Below are 19,636 nucleotides of genomic sequence, written 5' to 3'. Positions count from 1 at the left end.
CGTTCTCGGCCGCTGCCGCCTCGGGCTGTTCAGTTGCAGCGCGGCTCGGGCGCTCCCAGGAATCTTCTTTAATGCTGGCCTGAAACCTCGAATCCTGAATAGGGCAGCTGGCCGCCTTCAGCGCGGCCCCGGCCTCCGGGATCCTGTCTGCATCCACTGCAGCCCTGGCGCCGTGTTCCCTGTTTCGAGACTCGCTTTTGCAGCTAAGAAACAGTTCTTTTCCTGCTCCACACTTGAAAGCTGTTGCCTGTAAATGAGGCACCCTCTCCTGCCGAGGGCAAAGTGGCGGTCACCCCCCACGACCGGCCAGCAGCAGCGGTCCTCCCTTAAGAGATGGCAAGAGGAGGGTCCACAAGTTTCCCGGCTGCCTGAGGCCCAGTGGCCGCCTTTTCCACCTCAACTACTCCGCGCCAGCCGCCGCAGCCACCACCATCTTGAAAGTCCAAGTCAAACAATTTTGAATTGTTTTGTTTCCAAGAAGTTTAATAACTGTAAATAACAACTCCAGCATAGCAAAGCTGCATATGATGATTGTGTTACTATTCAGGGTGCACATCTACGATTGGCAGCCTATTGTAGCTAAGATATCCATTTCCCTAGGCCCTAGGCCAGGACTTTTAAATACAGAAAAAGCCACGCAACTCTCCTTTCACCCCACCCCTGACATGTTATAGTAAGGATTGCAGTGACTCAATAGAAACAATATTTCCATGTTCCTGAATCTAAATGGAGCTTAGTTTTGAAATTTATATATTGGCCTTAAGATTTAAGGACCAGATTTTGATGGGCCAGTGATCACTGCCCTAATCAGTACCTTGCTCCCTCTTTACCTGGGAAAGTAAGGGCAAACACTTTTTAAAAAAATTTTTTATTATTTATTTTAAAATTTTTGTTGAATCAAAATTGACTATATATATTTTGAGGGTTCAACATTGAGATATGTTGATCAAATCAATATTACTAGCAAATATATTGCTACAAATCATACTTATTCTTTATGCCCCTTCTCCAATCTCACTCCCTCACCCTCTCCCGCCCCTTCCCCCTTCTAATTACCCTAGATTTCTTCTCTTCTTCTGAAAAAATAATGGTTACTCTGTTAATTTGTTGCCTAGATGATTTGTCTGATGCTGAGAGGTGTGATCAGGAACCCCAATATTACTATAGAGCAGATGCTTCTCCTGTCACTCTGGACTGGGCTTTGTGGAGAGAGACATCCTCCTCTTTTCTTTATCGCTGCTGGCGACTTTCCTTGTGTCAGTGCACTCCAGTGGCTGGTGGACCATCTGTGTGGTGGTTATGGTGTCTAGCTGCTTTTGCAGCAACTGTGGTTATTGTGGTGGCTGTGGTGGGCCACCCACATGGAGGTGATGTTTTTGGTATGCTCCTTGGCACTGGCGGTGTGCCTGGTTATGTGTGAGAGGGTCTGGTCCCCAGCTCCATCCCTCAGGTCCCCAGATGGGCCTCGAGGCACTTGCGTGGTGTGCCTGGTTGTGGGAGAGGGGTCTGGTCCCTGGCTCCATCACTCAGGTCCCCAGGTGGACTTGAGGCACTGCTGGTGTGTCTGAGCCAGAACTATTTTTTTTGTCCTTTGCTTACCTCTAAGGTGGGGGAGCTTCCTGTTGGGACCAGCACTTGAGCTCTGGGGTTGAGCTAAATTGCTGCTTTCCTGCTGCTTCCCTAGGGAAGGCTTTTTGTGCAGCACAGGTTATAATGGTTGACTTTATAGGTACTTCTGGCTCTCCAGAGACTCAGTGCACCTGGGTTGTGTAGTAACTCTGATCTGGGCCTGAGTCTTTTCATCAAACCGCACCCCATGCAATTCTATATTCCTGACCAGTCTCCTCTTAGTGGTCCTGTGCTGACTGGGCTGCAGATCAGCTATTCTTGCTGTGCCCCAGTGTTTCCCTGGTGGACCTGTCTCTTCCACTGCCCATACTGCAAACACTTCCCATGGGATGGGCCATGCACCAGTCCCTTGCAATGACTCATCAGCCTCTGAGTGGCTCCATTTTTTCAGTTGTTGTGGCTCCTTGCTCGTATGTGGGTCCATGGGAACCCTATTAGTGGTCTTGCTGGCCTGGGGGCCACCAAGGCCCTCTTCTCCCCTGCCACCTCCAAGAAACTCCATCCAAAGGGCACAGCTGTGGCTTTTGCTGGCTCCTGCTCCATGTGCTCAGCAGTTTCAGCCTTAAAGCGGATGTGGCATAAAATGGTCAGGGCAGTTTTTTCTTTATGCACTGTGTAGGTCTCTCCTCCTCTTTCTCTGAGCTCTAGTGGCCCCAGCTTGGCTGTTGTTGCTTTTTTATATAGTTGTAAATTGGTTGATTTGTGGTAGAGAGTGACGCTGGGGACCATCTATTCTGCCATCTTGACCAGAACTCAGGGCAGACACTTTTAAGAGGACAATGATTCCAATTTTATGGGTGATTAGAAATCCTGCAAGAAGCAAAAAATCAATGCCTAAAAGACCTTGAAGGCTTTTCCTAATTTCCATTTGATCCTGTCATTCCAATTGAGGACAGAACATTTCTGTCAAGAAATATAAGTGAATAAAGTGCTTTTTCCTTTGGTTATTTGAAAATCAGTGACATTGAGAGCTTAAAGCAACATGTAATTATTAAGCATAATTGAAACCCAAAAGGCAGAGATTTAAAACTCCCACTTCAGGCAGAAAGCAGGTGATTGTGCATCTCTGGTATCTTACCTAGGAAAGTTGAAAATGTTTTACTATACTTTGTGTTGCTGAGGGCACCTTCTAGGCCTTTGTTATGGCACTTAGATTAAATAGATATTCACTAGGGAGTAAATTTTAAAGCAGGTCTAGAAGAGTCATGTGTGTAAGTCTTTTCAACAACAATAAACAGCTCAGGAGCTACCATTCTGCTACTTTGTTCGTCTCCAGTGTGTCATTTATCAATTCCCTTGATACACAATCTCTGCAATCTCTCAGACAGAATTCATTTCATAGACTTGCGTGAATACTGAGGGATTTATTGTTATCAGTATGGAAAAGTTGAGGAGTTACACAGTGGTACTTTTGTGTTAGTGTATTTCTCCAGGTGACAGGAGGGACAGAGTCTAGTAGACTCTGGAATGGTAGACGTTTTCATTTTTTAAAAATATATTACTAATTTTTTAAAAATCACAATTGTAGTAGAATCAATCATGTGGGTGTCTGTGATGAATCACACACGCCATTCAATATGCTCTGATATATATGCAGAGCATACAAAAGGCAGATCTGAAAAAAAATCTTAGAATTTCTGGGATGCTCAGTGCATCAGAAAAATATTCAAATAAGATGAAACTGGGAGAGAAACTTTGTCCGCAGTAGTCCAGGGAGACTCTAAGTGGCTGGTGAATTGAGAAAGGGACTAGAAAGGCTGTTTCCAGAAAGGAAAGAAAGGCTTAGAAAAGGATAAGTGAAATCCAGAGAAGTTCAATGGACTCATGTAACAAATTGGACAATTGAGAGTCTCTAATGTGGGAAGCACATTGATATGTAAAGGAATGAAAAGTGTTTTGAAGCAAGATTATTACTAATGTATACCTCAAGATCAAGCCAGAATATTAATATAAGTTTTTACCCCAGTAGAATTGTTGAAAATTCTTGCTAATGTGTATTTTTTCTCTTCTCTCTTTTATGCCAAGCTTAGTGGGAGGGACAGTGATGAGTTTTATGTAATTATTGTTGCTTTTTGAGTCCACTTACCTGGATGCCTTTTGACAGAAGTAGTTTATGTTTTCTTCAGTATGTCCAAAAATAAATGTACATCTTTTGGGGGGCTTCCACAATCTAAGAATAATTTTTTTAAATGTATTTTATTTTTAGGCTGTTTCCATATATGGAAAAAAAAAAAGTTGTGAGAAATAAATCATCCCTATGAACATGGGCAGAGGTGACCTAAAACTTATTTGGATTCCCTCCCAGCTCATTGGATTTAAACATTCATTTAAGAAGAGGGAAAGGTACTCTATGGAAGACACTCTTCTAAACTAGCATTTCTGCAACTATGCTCTGTGGGATAATAGATTTCCAGCAGATCTTAGTACATGATCATTCAAAAAATGGCTTCATGGTCAAAAATGTTTGGGAAATGCTAATAGTATATTATTCCCCTCTTGGAAATTCAAAGTGCTCATTGGAACATTAAAGGCTCTGAGAGAGCCTATAGCATGGAAACATTTCTTCCCTTTAACTAGTGTGAAGACACTGCTGACTGCTCACCCAGCAAACATTATCTCTTCTCCCTTGCCCATAGGAACTTGATTTTGTTTAGGAAGCAATGTTCCAGCTGGGAACATTGCTTTAGCCAATCTCCTTTGCCAACAGTTAGTTTAGGGATGGGTATGTGACTCTGTCAGTAAGATACAGAAAGAATTCTGTACTAACTTCTGGGGATAATATTCTTACCTAAATAGGGAGAGGTATATGTATGAAAACAAAGTGCTTTTGCTCTAACCCCGTCTATTCTTGGAGAGACACTGCAGTGTAAGGAAGTGATGTATGCAGCTGTGTTGTCATCTTGTGAACATGAGAAGAGACATCACTAATGTTCTGAGCATGGCTGACCGAAATGAGAGAAAATACTTGGTTCCTGATGGCGTTGTTGAGCCATTGAACCAGCTTTTGTTGCATGGCCTTATGAATTATTTATGTTTTTGGTGGCTAGCCGGCTCAGGAAACCAAACCATGGACCTCTGTGTTTGTGGCAAGGCCGCACTCTAAGTAACTGAGCTAACTGGCCAGTCCTTGAAGTGTATTTCTAATTGTAGACATAAGCAATCTAAGTGACATACCCAGAAGTGCTCAAATTTGTCTGACAGTGGAACTTTTTTATATGGAAAATCTGTTAGCATGGTATACCCTGGAGCATAGTTTTGGAACTCTAGTGTAAAGTAAGACTTTTGTTATAACAGCAGCATCCCCACTTCCCCAAAATCACCTCTACCTTCAACACAGTTGGAGTGTTACTCTGGATTTTACAGGCTCTAATAATGACTGCCGTGGGAACATTTGACCATAGCACAAAGCCCCCAGGTCTACTTCATTAGAAAAATCAGAGTTTTAACTGCAATAATTCAGCTCCGTTTTAGGATATCCTTTCCCCAAGAGCAACTTTAGCCAGTTTGACAGAAGTATTTTATGTGAAGACTATATGTCGTGCATGTAAATTTCATTACAGTCATAATCTGTTAGGGAAGAATTTTACTGACTGCAATTCACGTCTCCACTACATTCATGAGAAAACTGAGGCAGGCTCAGAGATACTGAGGAATTTGCCTAGAATTACAAGTTGATTAGCTGCACCATGAGAGTCTTCTACACTTTAAGTCGTTTTCAAGATCTCTGGAAAGGCAAAGCTTTTTTCGTAGCCTCAGGGTGTTCAAGATTAGTGTAGGTCTCCTCGGGGTGAAATCACAGCATAGGCTTTTGACTTAACAGATTGCCTGTACATTTGCGCCTGAGAACGGGAGAAAAAGGATGGGTCACAACATTTCGTTGGATGGGTAGAGACTGTGTATTTTGTTTTATGCTTTACACTTTTTCTTTCATTAGTTTCCTTTTCAAGAATTATACCACACCTATGGAATTTTGCAAAGTGGTATAAAAAGAGTTGATAATCCCTAACCCCATCCTCTTTCCCCCTCCCTCAGGTAAACAAACATTAACAATTTATGAGGTATCCTCCCACATTTTACTCTGTGCTCATATTTGCATGTGGACAGAGATTACTTTTGCTTTCTTTTTTAACATTTCTTTAAAAATGGAATCAAATTATCTGCATTTCTCAATTCCTTGCTTTCATCTCTTACTAATACATCATGAGCATCCCTGTGGTTTAATTGAAGTAGACATAATATATTCCTTTTAATAGCTGCATCATATTACGTGTGTTGCTGTAGTACATTTTAATTTACTACTTGCCAACTTCTGGATATTACTCTTGTTTCTAGTTATTTTTGTATGGAATGCACACACAGCTTTAGATATAACAACATACATGTGTATATATGTTTATGTATCTATTTGCAATATCTATCTACCCTTAGTATTGATGAGTTTTTTCTTGGTAGACCAGTATTTCAAAAGTGGTTTGCTTGATCAGAAGATATGCATATTATTAATTGACAAAAGTTTGTAGCAGCTTTCTATCACATTCTCACTAGCATTGGATATTGCTGCTCTTTAAAATGTGTTTCCAGTAGCATGTGGGGAATATGGTTTAGTATTGTTTTAATTTGGACTTCTTTAGTTGCCAGTGATCTCGAGCATCTTTTCTTGTGCTTATTGACCATAAGAATTGCTTTTTCTGAAAGTTAGGCAGTGTGCTAAGGGTTCAAAAACTTTATAGCTATGTAACATCTCCTGAAAAAATATTCAGGGAGAGGAGTATGTAGAACATGAAAAACTTTGTAAATCTCTGTGTGTGTGTGTGTGTGTGTGTGTGTGTGTGTGTGTGTGTATGTGTGTGTGTGTGTGTGGTCACAACATTATTGCTCAAAATAAAGGATCCATATTACTAGTTAATACTCATAAAATTTCTAAAAGATTTTGTGTATTTCAAAGATGATATAATCTATGCAAACACCAGATTTAACCTTATGTGAAAGGTATACAAATAAGTTTGGGAGAAAAGAATTGCGTTTTGTAAACTAGTGTATTCCATATCCACGTTCTAGAATGATCGTTAGTAAATGATGCAATGATAACCCTCCTTTCCACAGTTTTTATAATTTACAATTTTTTTGTGTATGATCTTATTAAATTTTTTTACAACAACCTTTTCTGATTGGAAAAGCAGGTTGTATTAGTCCAGTTTTACAGGGGAGGGAATTCAGGGCCAAGAGCAGCATTTTTTGCATCCTTAAATATTAATTGAATATATAAAATTTAATGACATGCTCACGGTACCATAATTCTATGACCAGATAATAATTTTCAAAGCCAGTCCTTATTGTTGGATGTGGTATTTCCTTCTTTCTTTCTTTCTTTTTCTGCTATTACATGTAAATGCTCAGGCAAACAAATTTCTGTCAGCATGTCTGACAATTTCCTTACACTTGCTCCCAGTTTTGAAATATTGGGTCAAATGTTGTGAACTTTTTAAGGCTCGTGATCAAATCACTAGTTTGTAAGACCAACCATTTCAGCATTCTCTTTACATAGACGAAAACCAAGCCTGGGGAAAAGGAGTCAGTGTTATTTTATTCTATGTTCTCAATGTTATTTTAGTCTTTTCTCAATCATATTCCATATCTCATGTATCTGTGCCCTTTGCTTATTGTGTGATAAATCTCTTTCCCCTGATATTCAAGATGACTTCACCGATAATCAATGGCTACAGCCCACTTACCTTTAACATGGTAATAATTATCAGTCCTCCTTCCCTCTGTGCTGGCCTTGGAAAAGATGATCTTTTTTGATCTTAAATTAATTCACAAGCAGGATTACACACACAAAAAAACTTTTTCCTCCAAGCCAGCTAGGTACTTTGAGTATGTATGCTAAATCTGCATCTGGAATATGGATGTGAAACCCGCATGTTCAGAGTTGTATATCCAATCTCTTTCATTTGACTTTTCACACTGTGTTAAAATCTGATGCTAATATGTGAGATAGGCATCATCTTATAAAAAATATATTTCTCTTTACCCAGGCCTGGAGGCTTGCGTTAGGCTAAGCAGTATCTGTATAAATCCATAGCTCTGCCTATACCTGTACCCTTACCTATATTTTCTTATTTCTAAGAATAAATTGTCTCTACATCAGAAATAACAGTTTTGTCAAAAATCAGTTATGTTCATTGCATTTTTAGATTGCAGATTATAAGTATTATTGTGACTTTTTATTTTAGGTACCTAGTAGACGAAATCAAGAAAAGAGAAGGATTCAAATTACTGATGGAAGTAAGTGATTGCAAAATTGTGATTTTGTCAGTCAACAGTGATGAAGGTGGTAATTTTGTAATCTGTTTTATTTCATCGGTTTTTGTGTTGCAAACTTAGAAACAAGTCATTAGCTTAATTCATAGAGTCCATTATGTTAATTTACTCTGTTAGTGAGTATTTTTCCTTTTTGAATTCACAGAGAATATACTTGTCTCTAAGTATTGAGAATTAAAATGCTCAATAATAATTACCAGGGATAATACTAAATAAATTAAGACCTCTATCTTGATATGTAAATTGCATAGTGATTGTACTGCAAATATGCAACTGTGCTGTAGTGGTGACTGCATATGAAAAATCAATTAAGTGAATGTACGGTAATGTATACAGTTTTCTCTTTTCATAAAATAATGAGAACATATTAGCTTTACAGCAAGGGGAAAATAAATCATTTTGTTGTTGATGTTGTTGGATTGTTTGCTATATATAAGAAATGAAGTGGTTACAAAGATAGAGATTTTTTTCCTAAAACATATAGTTAGGAAATATGAAGATAAAATCATATAAAATATGATAAATATCATTATCTAGTTATGATTTTTAAGAAACATAAAGTGTGAGATTACCTTAGATCTTGTTATATCATATACTTCATAAAAGATTTTAACCTAATGTCAAAATCACCTAGAGATTGCAATCTAGGAACCTGTGCTATATATAAGCAATATAACTAATTTTTGGTATGTATTTATTCAGCAAGAGGTATCAAATAATTACTATGTGCCAAGCACAGTTCTAGGCACTAGAGATACAAGGCAGGAAAGGTTCCTGCTTTCATGGGACTTGTATTCAAATGGAAAGTGAAAAACAGTAAAAAAGCAAATTAATATATAGAAAAACATCAGGTAGTGAGAAGTCTTAAGAAAACAATAAAACAGGTTGATGAGAGATAATCTAGCATACAAAAATTAGGCAGTTATAGCTGTGGCAAGAAATGGAAGAAAACAGAGTGAAATGCTGAAGTGAGGGTGGGGGTTGGGATTCACTTGTTGGGTTGGGTAATCTGGGTAGGGGTTATCTTTGAGCTGAGACCTGAGTGATGATAAACACCAAGCCATGCAGATGTTTATATAAAAGGCATTCTAGGCAAAATTGATAAACAACTGCAATAGATTAAAGCTCCTGTATGTTTGAGCAGCTAAAAATAGGTATATTAAACAAGGGAAGGGGGTTCAGTAGGTGATGAGTTGGAGAGATGGACAGAGACCAGATCAGGTAGTGTCAGGAAGATCACGGGAAGACGTTTAGCTTCTACTCCAAGTGTAGTTATTGAAGATGTTTTAAGAAGAGTGGAGTCTGACTTCCATTTTAAAAGATCATGCTGGATGTCATGAGAAGAGAGGACTGTGGCAGGGGTGGTGGTGAAGAGAGTACAAGAAGAGAATAAACAAGACAAACTGGGAGAGTGCTGCAGTAATCCAGGTGAGATATGAGGATGGTCCTCAGGCAAGTTTGGGAAGCACTGCTCCAGAGAATCCAGACCTTGGCTTCCACCTCTAGCTCAGAAGGAGACATCAGATTAGAAGCTGTTGAAGTTCCATAGTTCCTGACAACCAGGGATATAAAGCACTTGCAAAGATATCAGAAGAATCTGTGTTTAAATGACTTCTGGTAACTCTGCAAAGAAACAAGAAGACAAATTTAGAATGTGGGACATTCTACACGCCAGTTAACCTGGTTTCTTCAACAGGTCAGTGACATGAAAAAAAAAGGAGAGAGTAGTGATGACCACTTTAGGTTCAAAGAGGCTGCAGAGGTATAACAACCAAATGCAGCATATGGACCTTGTTGGTATCCTAATTAGAACAAGCCAACTGTAAAAAGTAATTTTGAAACAGTTGGGGAATGTCAAACATGAACTGCTTATTAGATGGTGCTAAGGAACTAGTGATAATTTTGTTAGCATGACAATGGCATTTTAAGTATGTAAGAAAATGTCTGTATTTTTTAGAGACACATAATCATGTAGGGGAGAAAAAACTTGAGTTGATTTGAGTCACGTTTTCTATTTTCTTGAGATTGACTTGCCTTCTTTATTTTCTCTTGGAAGTACTGTACACCTTGGAACTGCACAGTCTTTAGATAAAGCTGAGAGAAAAAGTGATGAAAAAAAAGATGAGCAGATTAAAAATTTATATATATATTTTTCCTAAAGGCTTAGCAAAGTGGAGGAACCTCTTACAATCATCTTTAGGGAATTGCAAACATTCACATCTATATAATGAAATTTAAGGTGGGTTTTAATCATTAGGCAGCCTTCTGTCCTTGGATATTTTCTAAGCCTACAGCACCCTGTACACCCAGGCAGTCTCCCATCCAAGTACTAAGCAGTCCTGACCCTGCTTAGCTTCTGAGATCAGACAGGATGGGGCACATTCAGGATGGTGTGTCCATAGACCACCCTTGGATATTTTACCTACGGGCGTTAGCTGGCCCAAGAGAGGTGAAGGTGGATTTCTAAATGGTTTTCCAGAATTCCTACTATAAAAATTTTGTATGTAATCTGTATTTACCTCTTTCCTCTGTATTACATTTTGAGAAATATAGTAGAATTAGACCTTGATTTTCACATATAAGAGTCAAATTGATTAGTCTCTTTTTCCTAACAAATGCTGTCTTTGGATTGATTAAATGTAACACTAATAAGAGAAGATCTGCAAAGATTCAGTTGAAGCCCAGGCCAGGTCTGTGAAACTGCACATCTTTCATCTTTCAGTTTAAGAAAAAACTGTGTGTGTGTGTGTGTGTGTGTGTGTGTGTGTGTGTGTGTGTGTGTGTGTGTGTGTGTGTGTGTGAGCGAGCAGAGAGAGAGAATACCATAATTATAGATATGTATTAGAGATATATGTAGATATGTAACATAGATATCTATATATGTAGATATCTATATACGAGGGTACTTTAAAAAGTTCATGAAAAAGTAGAATTAAAAGATAATACAAATCTTTCCATGAACTTTTTGCAGACTCCTGGTATATTAGAGAGAGAGAGAGAAAGTCACTGTTGCTTAGCAGACAGCAGCGAGAATGTTAAGTGGAACACTCAAAGCATTAAATGAACACAACAAAACAAAGTACCCAGTACTTGAATATCTTTTCCTGAAAAGACCAAAAGTAATGCTATCTTCTTGAAGATGATTGAAAGTTATCATTTCAAATGAATTCTGCATTATTCATAGGCCCCTGAAAATCATCTCTCTATTTTTCTGTATCGGATCTAAGATCTAATAGATGTTTTCCTAGAGGTATATTCGTTCTTATACTATCATTCACCTATTTTATTTCAATCTTTTGGGAGAGTCCTAATTATTCAGTTTTTTGTTTTTCTCTTCCTGAATTCTACATTAAGAAGAGTTATCGAGGTTTCATAGACTTTCAGAGTTATACAGGATCTTCAAGGACATCTAGTTGACTTTCTGCCAAATGCAAGAAACCTCTCTTGACAGCAGCTGTAACAGGTAGTCAGCCTCTGCCTGAATACTTCCTGTGTCAGAAAATTCACTAGTTCATTCCTCTTCCATGTAGCTCTAATTATTCATGTTCTAACAGTTACTGAACCTTACCATTAATATATATAAGGCCCATCTCTTCACCTTACATAGTTATCTTGTTATATAGTTTTATCAGATTACAACAACTTCCTAATTGCTAAATCCAATGCGCATTTTTAATCTTCATCTTGTTGGAATTCTGTAGCATTTTATCCACTGTTTATTTGTTTTTATTTGTTCCATTTTATTACACTATTATCTACTCCATCCCTTTTGAAATTCTCTCCTGTCTTGGTTTCTTTGACTTTCTTTCCCCATTTTTCTCCTTTCTGTGTGGCTTTTTCTTCTCAGTCTCTATGTGAATGCCTCTTTATCTGGATTCCCCCTTAAATGTTTCTCTCCACTCTTTTGTCTTTGTCCCTTTATTCTGTTCACATACTCTCCCTGAAACGTTTTGTCCACATCCAGAGCTTTGCTATTCATAGCCTCAGTATGTCTCCATCCTTGGCTTGTCCCCTAAACTCTAGTCCTTTGTGTATAGGCGTGTCCTGGGATTTTTACCTAGACTCTACAGGCACCTCAAATTCAACATGTCTAAAGCTGAAGAGTACCTATTTTCCTTACCAAAATTCCACATTCTTCTTTCGGTCATTAGAACTATGATTCATCAAAGTGAAAAATCTTGATTTTGTCTTTATTATCTCCCTTTCCTTTTCCCCAAATGCCCATTGGGGACTTAGTCTTGTTCACTTCCAATGCAATTGCCTTAATTCAGGATTCCATCACTCCTCAGGTTGGCACCGTCTCCTAATGTGTCTCCTGCTGCCAGTCTTTGATCCCTTCAGCCCATCCTCCACACTGCAGCTAGAGTGGCCTTTCTAAAATGAAATCTGTTCCCTAGAGTGAAACTCTCCACTGACTCCACATTGCCTTTAGGGTCAAGTTCAAACTCCCAGGCACGGCGTGTGAGGAAGCCCTTCATGAATCGACTCCCATCTCCATTGCCAGCTTCACCTCTCTTCATTCAGTACACCCTGTCCTCTGTTCAGTCCAAGTATTTGCCATTCCTCTGAATACACTGGCTTCTACATGTGCACTATTCCTTTTGCCAGGAATACTTCTTGGATTATGAGAGGTTTCTTCTTTTGTAATCTACATTCCATTGCAGTTTAACTGCTGGTACCTAGTGTTATTACTAGTCTCTGAGTCCCTGGAGGCAAGTACATAGTGTAAGTCGTTTTCTTATCCCAATGCCTAGTTCAATATATGTAACATAGAAAATTCTGCCTATTAAGTTGAACAGTTTGGTGCCCTTGTTTAGGCACTCTGTAATTTTTAATGTTCCCTTTTAAATATGTTGCCCAGAAATTAACATAGTGATGTCTCAGTTAGTACAGATTTAAATGGGGCTATTCATCCACTTGAAAAAGGACATCTCTTCCTACCAATATAGCTTCAAATAATAGTCACTAACCTAATACAGTGCCTTCTGTGTGCCAGATATAGTACTAAATATGGAAAATAAATGATCTCTTTACTCATCAAACCAACTGTTTTGGACAGACAATATCTCAATCTTACAGTTTAGGAAGCAGAAAATTTAACATGTTTGACACTTGTCCAAGCAAAAACCTGATGAAGTTGGAATTCAAATTCACATGCTTGTGACTCCAAAACTCAGGCTTTTTGTGCTACCCAGTGCTGTCTTTGGAATTTTTCAGTAGTTTAATCATGTTTAAGACCTATGAGTTTGAAGTCAATTAAAATCCACCATGCCAGCTTTCCCCCCATTCTATATTTGCATGATTGTTTGAATCTGTGTGCTAGAGTCTGTATTTATACTTACTAAAATGCATAGTGATAACTTTGCTTTCTTATTACTGTTATTCTGATATAATGACATTTTAAGTAAAGGAGATGAATTTCTTCTGATATGCCTCAGTTTTAGAGAATAGAAACTGCTATCATTTGGACCACTGATTTTTCCCCCAAGTGGTCTCTTATCATTTACTCAGTATTCTTTCCTGGTATGGGCATCAAAGAACCTTGGAATCTATTTTTTTTTTTTTTCTATTTGAAAATCAGGATAGAAGGTATGCATCTTTTCTTTGCTGGACATTTCCACTTCATGAATTTTTAAAGATTATGACAATGCACTTGCTGCTACAGGTTTTTTGTACCCCTCACCAGACACTTAGATTCCTTTTTATGTCTTCCCAATTTTGTGGTTTTTAGAGAACATAGACCAAATTTGTTCCTAAGATGCCCAAGAGGTCAGGCTTTCATACATGCAGGAAATTAAAATTAAGTGGTGTGTGAATGATTCTCCTCTGAAAATACTCATTACTGCTTTGAAGCTTCTCAAAGAAAGTCACTATATAAAGTACAAGCTGCAGAGCAAAGAGACAGAAATAATTCAAATATATTCTTTGTGAACATTCAAAGGCTTTCCTTTTTTTTTTTTTAACTCTTAATTATTTTGGAAATTAGTACAGTGAAGGTATTCCACCAAATGGAGCATCAAATTTCCTCCAACAAAGTGAAGTGTCAGAAGGACTTTACAAGTTTTCAATTGTCACAGCACTGAAGCCATGCCATTCTACAAGAGAATGTCTGAGCAAAAGGAATCACAGATATGCCACTTCTGAAATATCTAAACCGAACATGACTAAAGGAAACAAATTTACACGGTCTAGGGCCTAACTTGTAAAATACAGAGCCTATAATAGCAGATAAAGCTATTGTAAAATGTTTTATAATGTTCCCATGCAAATGAAATGGAATAACGAATTTGATGATGTCTTTTCAAAAGACAAAAACTGCACAGTAATTTGAAATGGGAAGTGTAATATAAAGAATTATTGATAGGGGATTGGAGTCATGGGCAATTGCCTAGTAGGAGAAAAAGAGAACCTTAAAAATATACTGGAATAGTAGATAAAGAGAGCAGCCCCCACACCAAGAACTGAGACAGAGCGCCCGGGGCTGAGGGAATGCGACCATGGCACGGAGAAGTTCACTGAGGTGTCATGTGGGTGGGACTCACTAGAAATCTCACCCTCTGGAGTGCTGAGGGAAGCCATCCACAGGGAGGTGCCACAACTTGGCACTCACTGCAGGCTACTCTCAGGGGTGCCATGGAAGTCAGCCAAGGCAAGGTGCCTAGCTGGCATCACTTGTGAATCCATGTGAGTGGAGAATGCCAGGAAAAGCTAGTTATGAGCTGCCCACCTGCTGCCACTCTGCTGTGATGCCACCTGAGGGGGGTGTGCTGGGGGAAGCTGCCAGGGGCAGCACTTGTTGCTGGTCATCAGTGCTGCTGAAAAGAACCACGGACTCTGTAGGAGACCCATGAGGTGAGCACACCACACCAAGAAGACGTACCCCTGCCTTCTCCAGTGTCCCTCCAGAACCCTCTGCTGATAAAGTCCGAGATGAACCAGACGACAAGGGAGAAATATTTACAGAGTAAATCCTCCCCAGTCCTCCCCAAGAAAGGGGGAATTTGGAGCTGAGAGGCGATAAAGCGATAACTGACATAAATGGTGTCTGGAAAAAATCTTTTTTGATATAAAGACACAAATTCCTAGAATCTAGTGACAGATAATTACTATGCTTTTTAAAAAAATTTTTCTAATCAGTTATAGCTACTTTATTTGAAAAGATATGTTCGCATTAAATGATTAAAGAATTTGGAAGTCTAGTACATTCTGTTTTAGAGAAACCAAATCAATTACAAATCAGAAATCCAATTATAAATTGCATAGATGTATAAAAACTATTGTAGTCTCGCAATAACTGTTGGTGGAAATTGAGTTGAATTACACAATACCACATTTTTAACTGCTGTATATTTTGAAGATTTGTAGCTCTTTTTTTGTCATATCCAATAAGAATGTTAAAAATTTCAAAGGTGAGAAGATGATCAGATCAATAACTTCTCTTGTTGAGCTGGAAATGTTTCTGGGCATTCACTTGTGATTTAAAATCTGCTAAAAGGAGAACTCTGTATAGTACCAGTCTTGATTTTAAGATATGAAATGATAGCTGTTCTTCTTTCTGAAATACTTGAAACTTTATACTGACCCTGGAGCGTAATTCTTATGGTTCCTGAGTACTATTATAATATTGATTATTACTTACAAACTGTTTGTGGTGGAAAAATGGAAGTTATTTTAAGTTCTGTCGGTGCTAAGCATCAAAAGAGGAAGGTGGACGTGTCCCGTAATCTTTCCTGAACACAATTCCCGAAGTAATGTATCAAATTGCTTAATCCACAGAGTCCAAGTCTTGTGATTGCCTTTGGGATGGCACTTTCTGTGTTTTTGTCCAGTGAAGACAAAGCCTTGTCTCTGGGCTAAAGCCTGTTCTAGGGCATTGTCCCATGTTTTACCAAATCATGTCTGATAAAAAAACAGATTAGTGGGGAAGATGACCGGGCTGTGGCCACTTAGTTTAGACAGAGTTTCTCAAACGTATATCATGCACTTCCCACTTCAGAATCACCTAGCATTTTCATAAAGTACCAATTCTGTAGCCTTTTCTAGGATGGAGTTAATTAGATTCTGAGAATTCTGAGCACAGACTGAAATCTACATTTTGAGCAAACCCCTAGCTGATCCACGTTCTTGCTGATGTTTGATACCAGGATTCAAGGTGATGCTCTTTTTTTTCAAAGCAGTGTTAGTTAGACTCATGGCAGTGCTGGTAGTAAAGCCCAAGTATGTCATGCTGCTATCCACTCATAGGTAATTGGGGCTTTTAAATTTGTCAGGTGTAGCCAGTAATACAGGTCACCTATGGCTGTCTTAAGCAGAGGAAAAATTATTGGAAGAATATGCTGGTGTAAGAAATAGATTAAGGATCAAGGTTGAAGAGACAGGAACCAGTGCATCTCTAAGGATATGTGTATCAGGCATTAACTGACAGCGCTGGGGTTGAGTCAGCTCCAAACTTTATTATGTTTTCTTCCTAGTCTGTGCTCACCCTTTATCTAGAGGAAAGAGAACCTCTAGGTGCACACAATGGAGGAGAAAATTTTCCAACAGGCTGTTATCAGAAGTAAGGCAGAATGGTGCCTATTCTGTAAGATTCCGATTTGTTATCAGTTATACACACATGATAACTCTTAAAGAAACTAGCTAAGAGTTTAAGAAGTATTTGTTTCATTGCACTCTAAGATAAATCTTAGGGTAACAACTTTCAAATTTTCTTAATCCTCAGCCTGAATACGCCAATATTTGCTTTTGGTACATTCCACCAAGCCTGAGAGAGATGAAAGAAGGACCTGAGTTCTGGGCAAAACTTAATCTGGTAAGTAATAAGTTGGCATTTTTCTCTTTGATGAAATGGATTCAATGCCCATTGTCTGTTGATCCTATAAATAATTCTGTACTTGCTGGGGACTTTTGAAGATCCAAAGAGGTGGCTCCTAGTATACTGAAAATAATGACATGCCGAATAGTTGTAAATATTGTTTACATTCAATAAATTAACATGCTTGACACCCATACACAAATTCAAAACAATTGTGCTGTGTGCAGGTAATTATAGAATTTAGTAGAAGTTCTGATTCACAGTGCACTTCAGAAACTGGTAATGGGACACAAGGTTAAAGCTGTATGATGAATAGGTACTTTCAATTCTGCTAGTGCATCTCTGTGACTGTTGTATCACCTCACTTGCAAATGATGTTAAAGTCTAAATCTGATACCCATTGTGAGTGTGAGAACTTCTGTCCTCTTTATCAACAAAGACCCTGCATCTTACACCCAAGGGGCTTACATGATAAGAAAGAAAAGAAACTGCCAGCTCTGGGTTTCAGCTGATCAAACAAGATGTGCTTAAAAGTGTCTTCACACACAGCTATTGAGGGATGACAGTCCATCGTGAGGAGAAGCCCCGGGCTCTAGGGACTGCTCATGTCTCATCTATACCTCGTCTCACATTGCCCTGACAGTTAAAATCCTGCCTCGAATCCAGATTTCTGAGAACTATGAAGTCTCCTGAGTCATCACTATTTGATCCTACTCCCCTGCTCTATAAACATCATGTGTATTGAAAGTGACCCTGTGGGAGTTCCACTAGGGAGGGTTATGGGTCAGGATGTATAGTGTGAGCGCTCTCAATGGGTGGGGACCACCAAAGTTAGGCAGTCCCCTACCCCTTGCGTTTTCCTTCTCAAGATAAGCACAGCTGGCTCTGTGACCCTCCTTAGCAAAGCTCTGACTTGCAGATCCCTCCCTACCCTTAGTGGGGAAAAACAATGATTATTTTAACAGCTTTTATAGTCAATAGCCCTACTACTTGTTCTGCAGAAGAAAAAAAGTTCCCAGTCAGGCAAGTAACAAATTTACTGAGAGCTCACTATGCATTGGCGATAGGAACATCAAAAGGACTTAATCTGTGTCCTGGAGAAGCTCATGTTCTGGGAGACACTGAGTAAAGTGAACAATCACAAGGTTCCTAGTAAATGCTTAGGTGGAGATAAGACATGTCTGCAGTGAAAGCAGAGAGGAAGGATAGCGACTCCGACCTGATGTGTGACACTACAGCTGCGTCTTGAAAAATGAGTAGATGCCAGTCAGGGGATAATTGTAAAGAAGTGGATTCCAGGAAGAATCACAGCATAAAGACCCAGACGCTCAAGAGAGAAGGGTGTGATTTGAAGACCACAGGGGTGCCAAGGAGCAGCAGTGGGTGGTGATATGAGAGCAGCAGGCAGAGGGAGGACATGGGGCCTCACCTTCGGTGGCAAAGAGCTTGGAATTTTTGCTGTAGCCAAATTAGGAGGAAAAAGCAGAGCATGACCTTTAAGCCACAGCCACCTATAGCCTCACCTGACAGCATGTTCTTTTAGCCTCGGGTCATTTTCTGTTTATTCATGGCTCATTAAACCTCCTGCACTGTGACATAATAGATGAGCAATATATACATTTTCTGCCTCTTATCAAACCTGAGAACAGGTAGCAAAGATGGGGAGAGATGGATGGTATTGTCTGTGCCCTTTCCTAGTCAGGCCCTTCATTACCCATTCCAGACGGTTATCATAGACCTCGGGATTTGTCTTGTGTTTTTGTCACACAATGCAAATAAGAAAGTGCTTAAGAATACGTTTCTGATGGTACATAACCCATAAAAAGAAACAGGAACTGGACAATGTGAGAATTTAGTGTTGAGGCTTAGAGGAATGTTTTCCACTTTGATAACGTGAAACTGACAATTTTTGGTGTGGTAGGGGGAAAAATTTCTTCAGGATGAGAAAGACATGGGTACCATTTTTCTCACTAAGCTAGAAATCACTTTTTGATTGTTAAGGAAGGCAACTAAGAATGTGATTTTTGTGTTTTGCTGACTCAGTACTGCTGCACAGACAGGGATCAAGATAACTGGATAGTCTAATTATGTTCGAGGATGTTTTTGACTCACTCTTTCTTTACTTTCGATTGTCAGAAAATTCGAAATTGAGGATGGATATGTAAGCTAAAATGAAATAGTTAAAAATATTATACACTTTTCATCTTAACTGGAAATTCAACAAATTAGGACGTTCTCTTTTATCCCCAATATTTACTAACATTGATTCTTTTTACTGTTAATATACATGACTGTCCATCCGTCATTTTGGAAATGCTTTTTTACCATTTGAAACCATTGCCTGGGCCTAATATTATACAATTTTAATTATTATGGTTGCTTGGGGCTAATGTTACACAATTTTAATTGTTGTGATCATTTCTAATTAGTAAAAATATATGCTGCGGACAAATTATCATTGGCCCTCAGGTTCTTAGTTTCCTATTATTCTCTTTCTCTGTGTGTGGGTGTGTGTGCATGAATTTGGCAAGACAGAAGGGAGGCATATATATTTATTGCTGATCTATGTGTTTTATGCTTATTGTAGTATGAGAATGCAAGTACCTGATTTATAACCTGGAGTGTACTTAAAGCACACTTGAAATTTATTTTGGGGTTTATCTTGAATGAAGAATCACAAACAAATAAATAAAATGAATAAGGCTTTGCCCCTCTGATTCAGGCTAGTGTCAGGTTGAGCTGTCAGATTTCAGAGTCAGTGGTGTGATTAGTCTTCCCTCTGGCAGCAGAAGGGGAGAGGGATTATTTGGTAATGGATCTGGAATGTTAGAGTGTGTAAATGTGCATGTGTGCTTGCAAGTGTGTATGCACATG

General features: G+C 38.9%; 1 protein-coding gene across 1 annotated transcript in view; it reads left to right on the top strand.

Moving 5' to 3' along the window:
• The window catches only part of GADL1 (glutamate decarboxylase like 1), a 143,030-nt gene that overhangs the window by 73,435 nt on the left and 49,959 nt on the right, over positions 1–19,636 (top strand). The window contains exons 12-13 of the mRNA XM_063114873.1: positions 7,863–7,914; positions 16,670–16,759. Coding sequence (XP_062970943.1) covers positions 7,863–7,914; positions 16,670–16,759 — 142 coding nt within the window. The remainder of the gene's footprint in view (positions 1–7,862; positions 7,915–16,669; positions 16,760–19,636) is intronic.

This window comes from Cynocephalus volans, chromosome 11 (assembly GCF_027409185.1).
Source record: "Cynocephalus volans isolate mCynVol1 chromosome 11, mCynVol1.pri, whole genome shotgun sequence".
Taxonomy (NCBI): Eukaryota; Metazoa; Chordata; class Mammalia; order Dermoptera; family Cynocephalidae; genus Cynocephalus; species Cynocephalus volans.
Note: the sequence above shows the minus strand (reverse complement) of the source record. Positions and strands in the feature narration are given on the sequence as shown.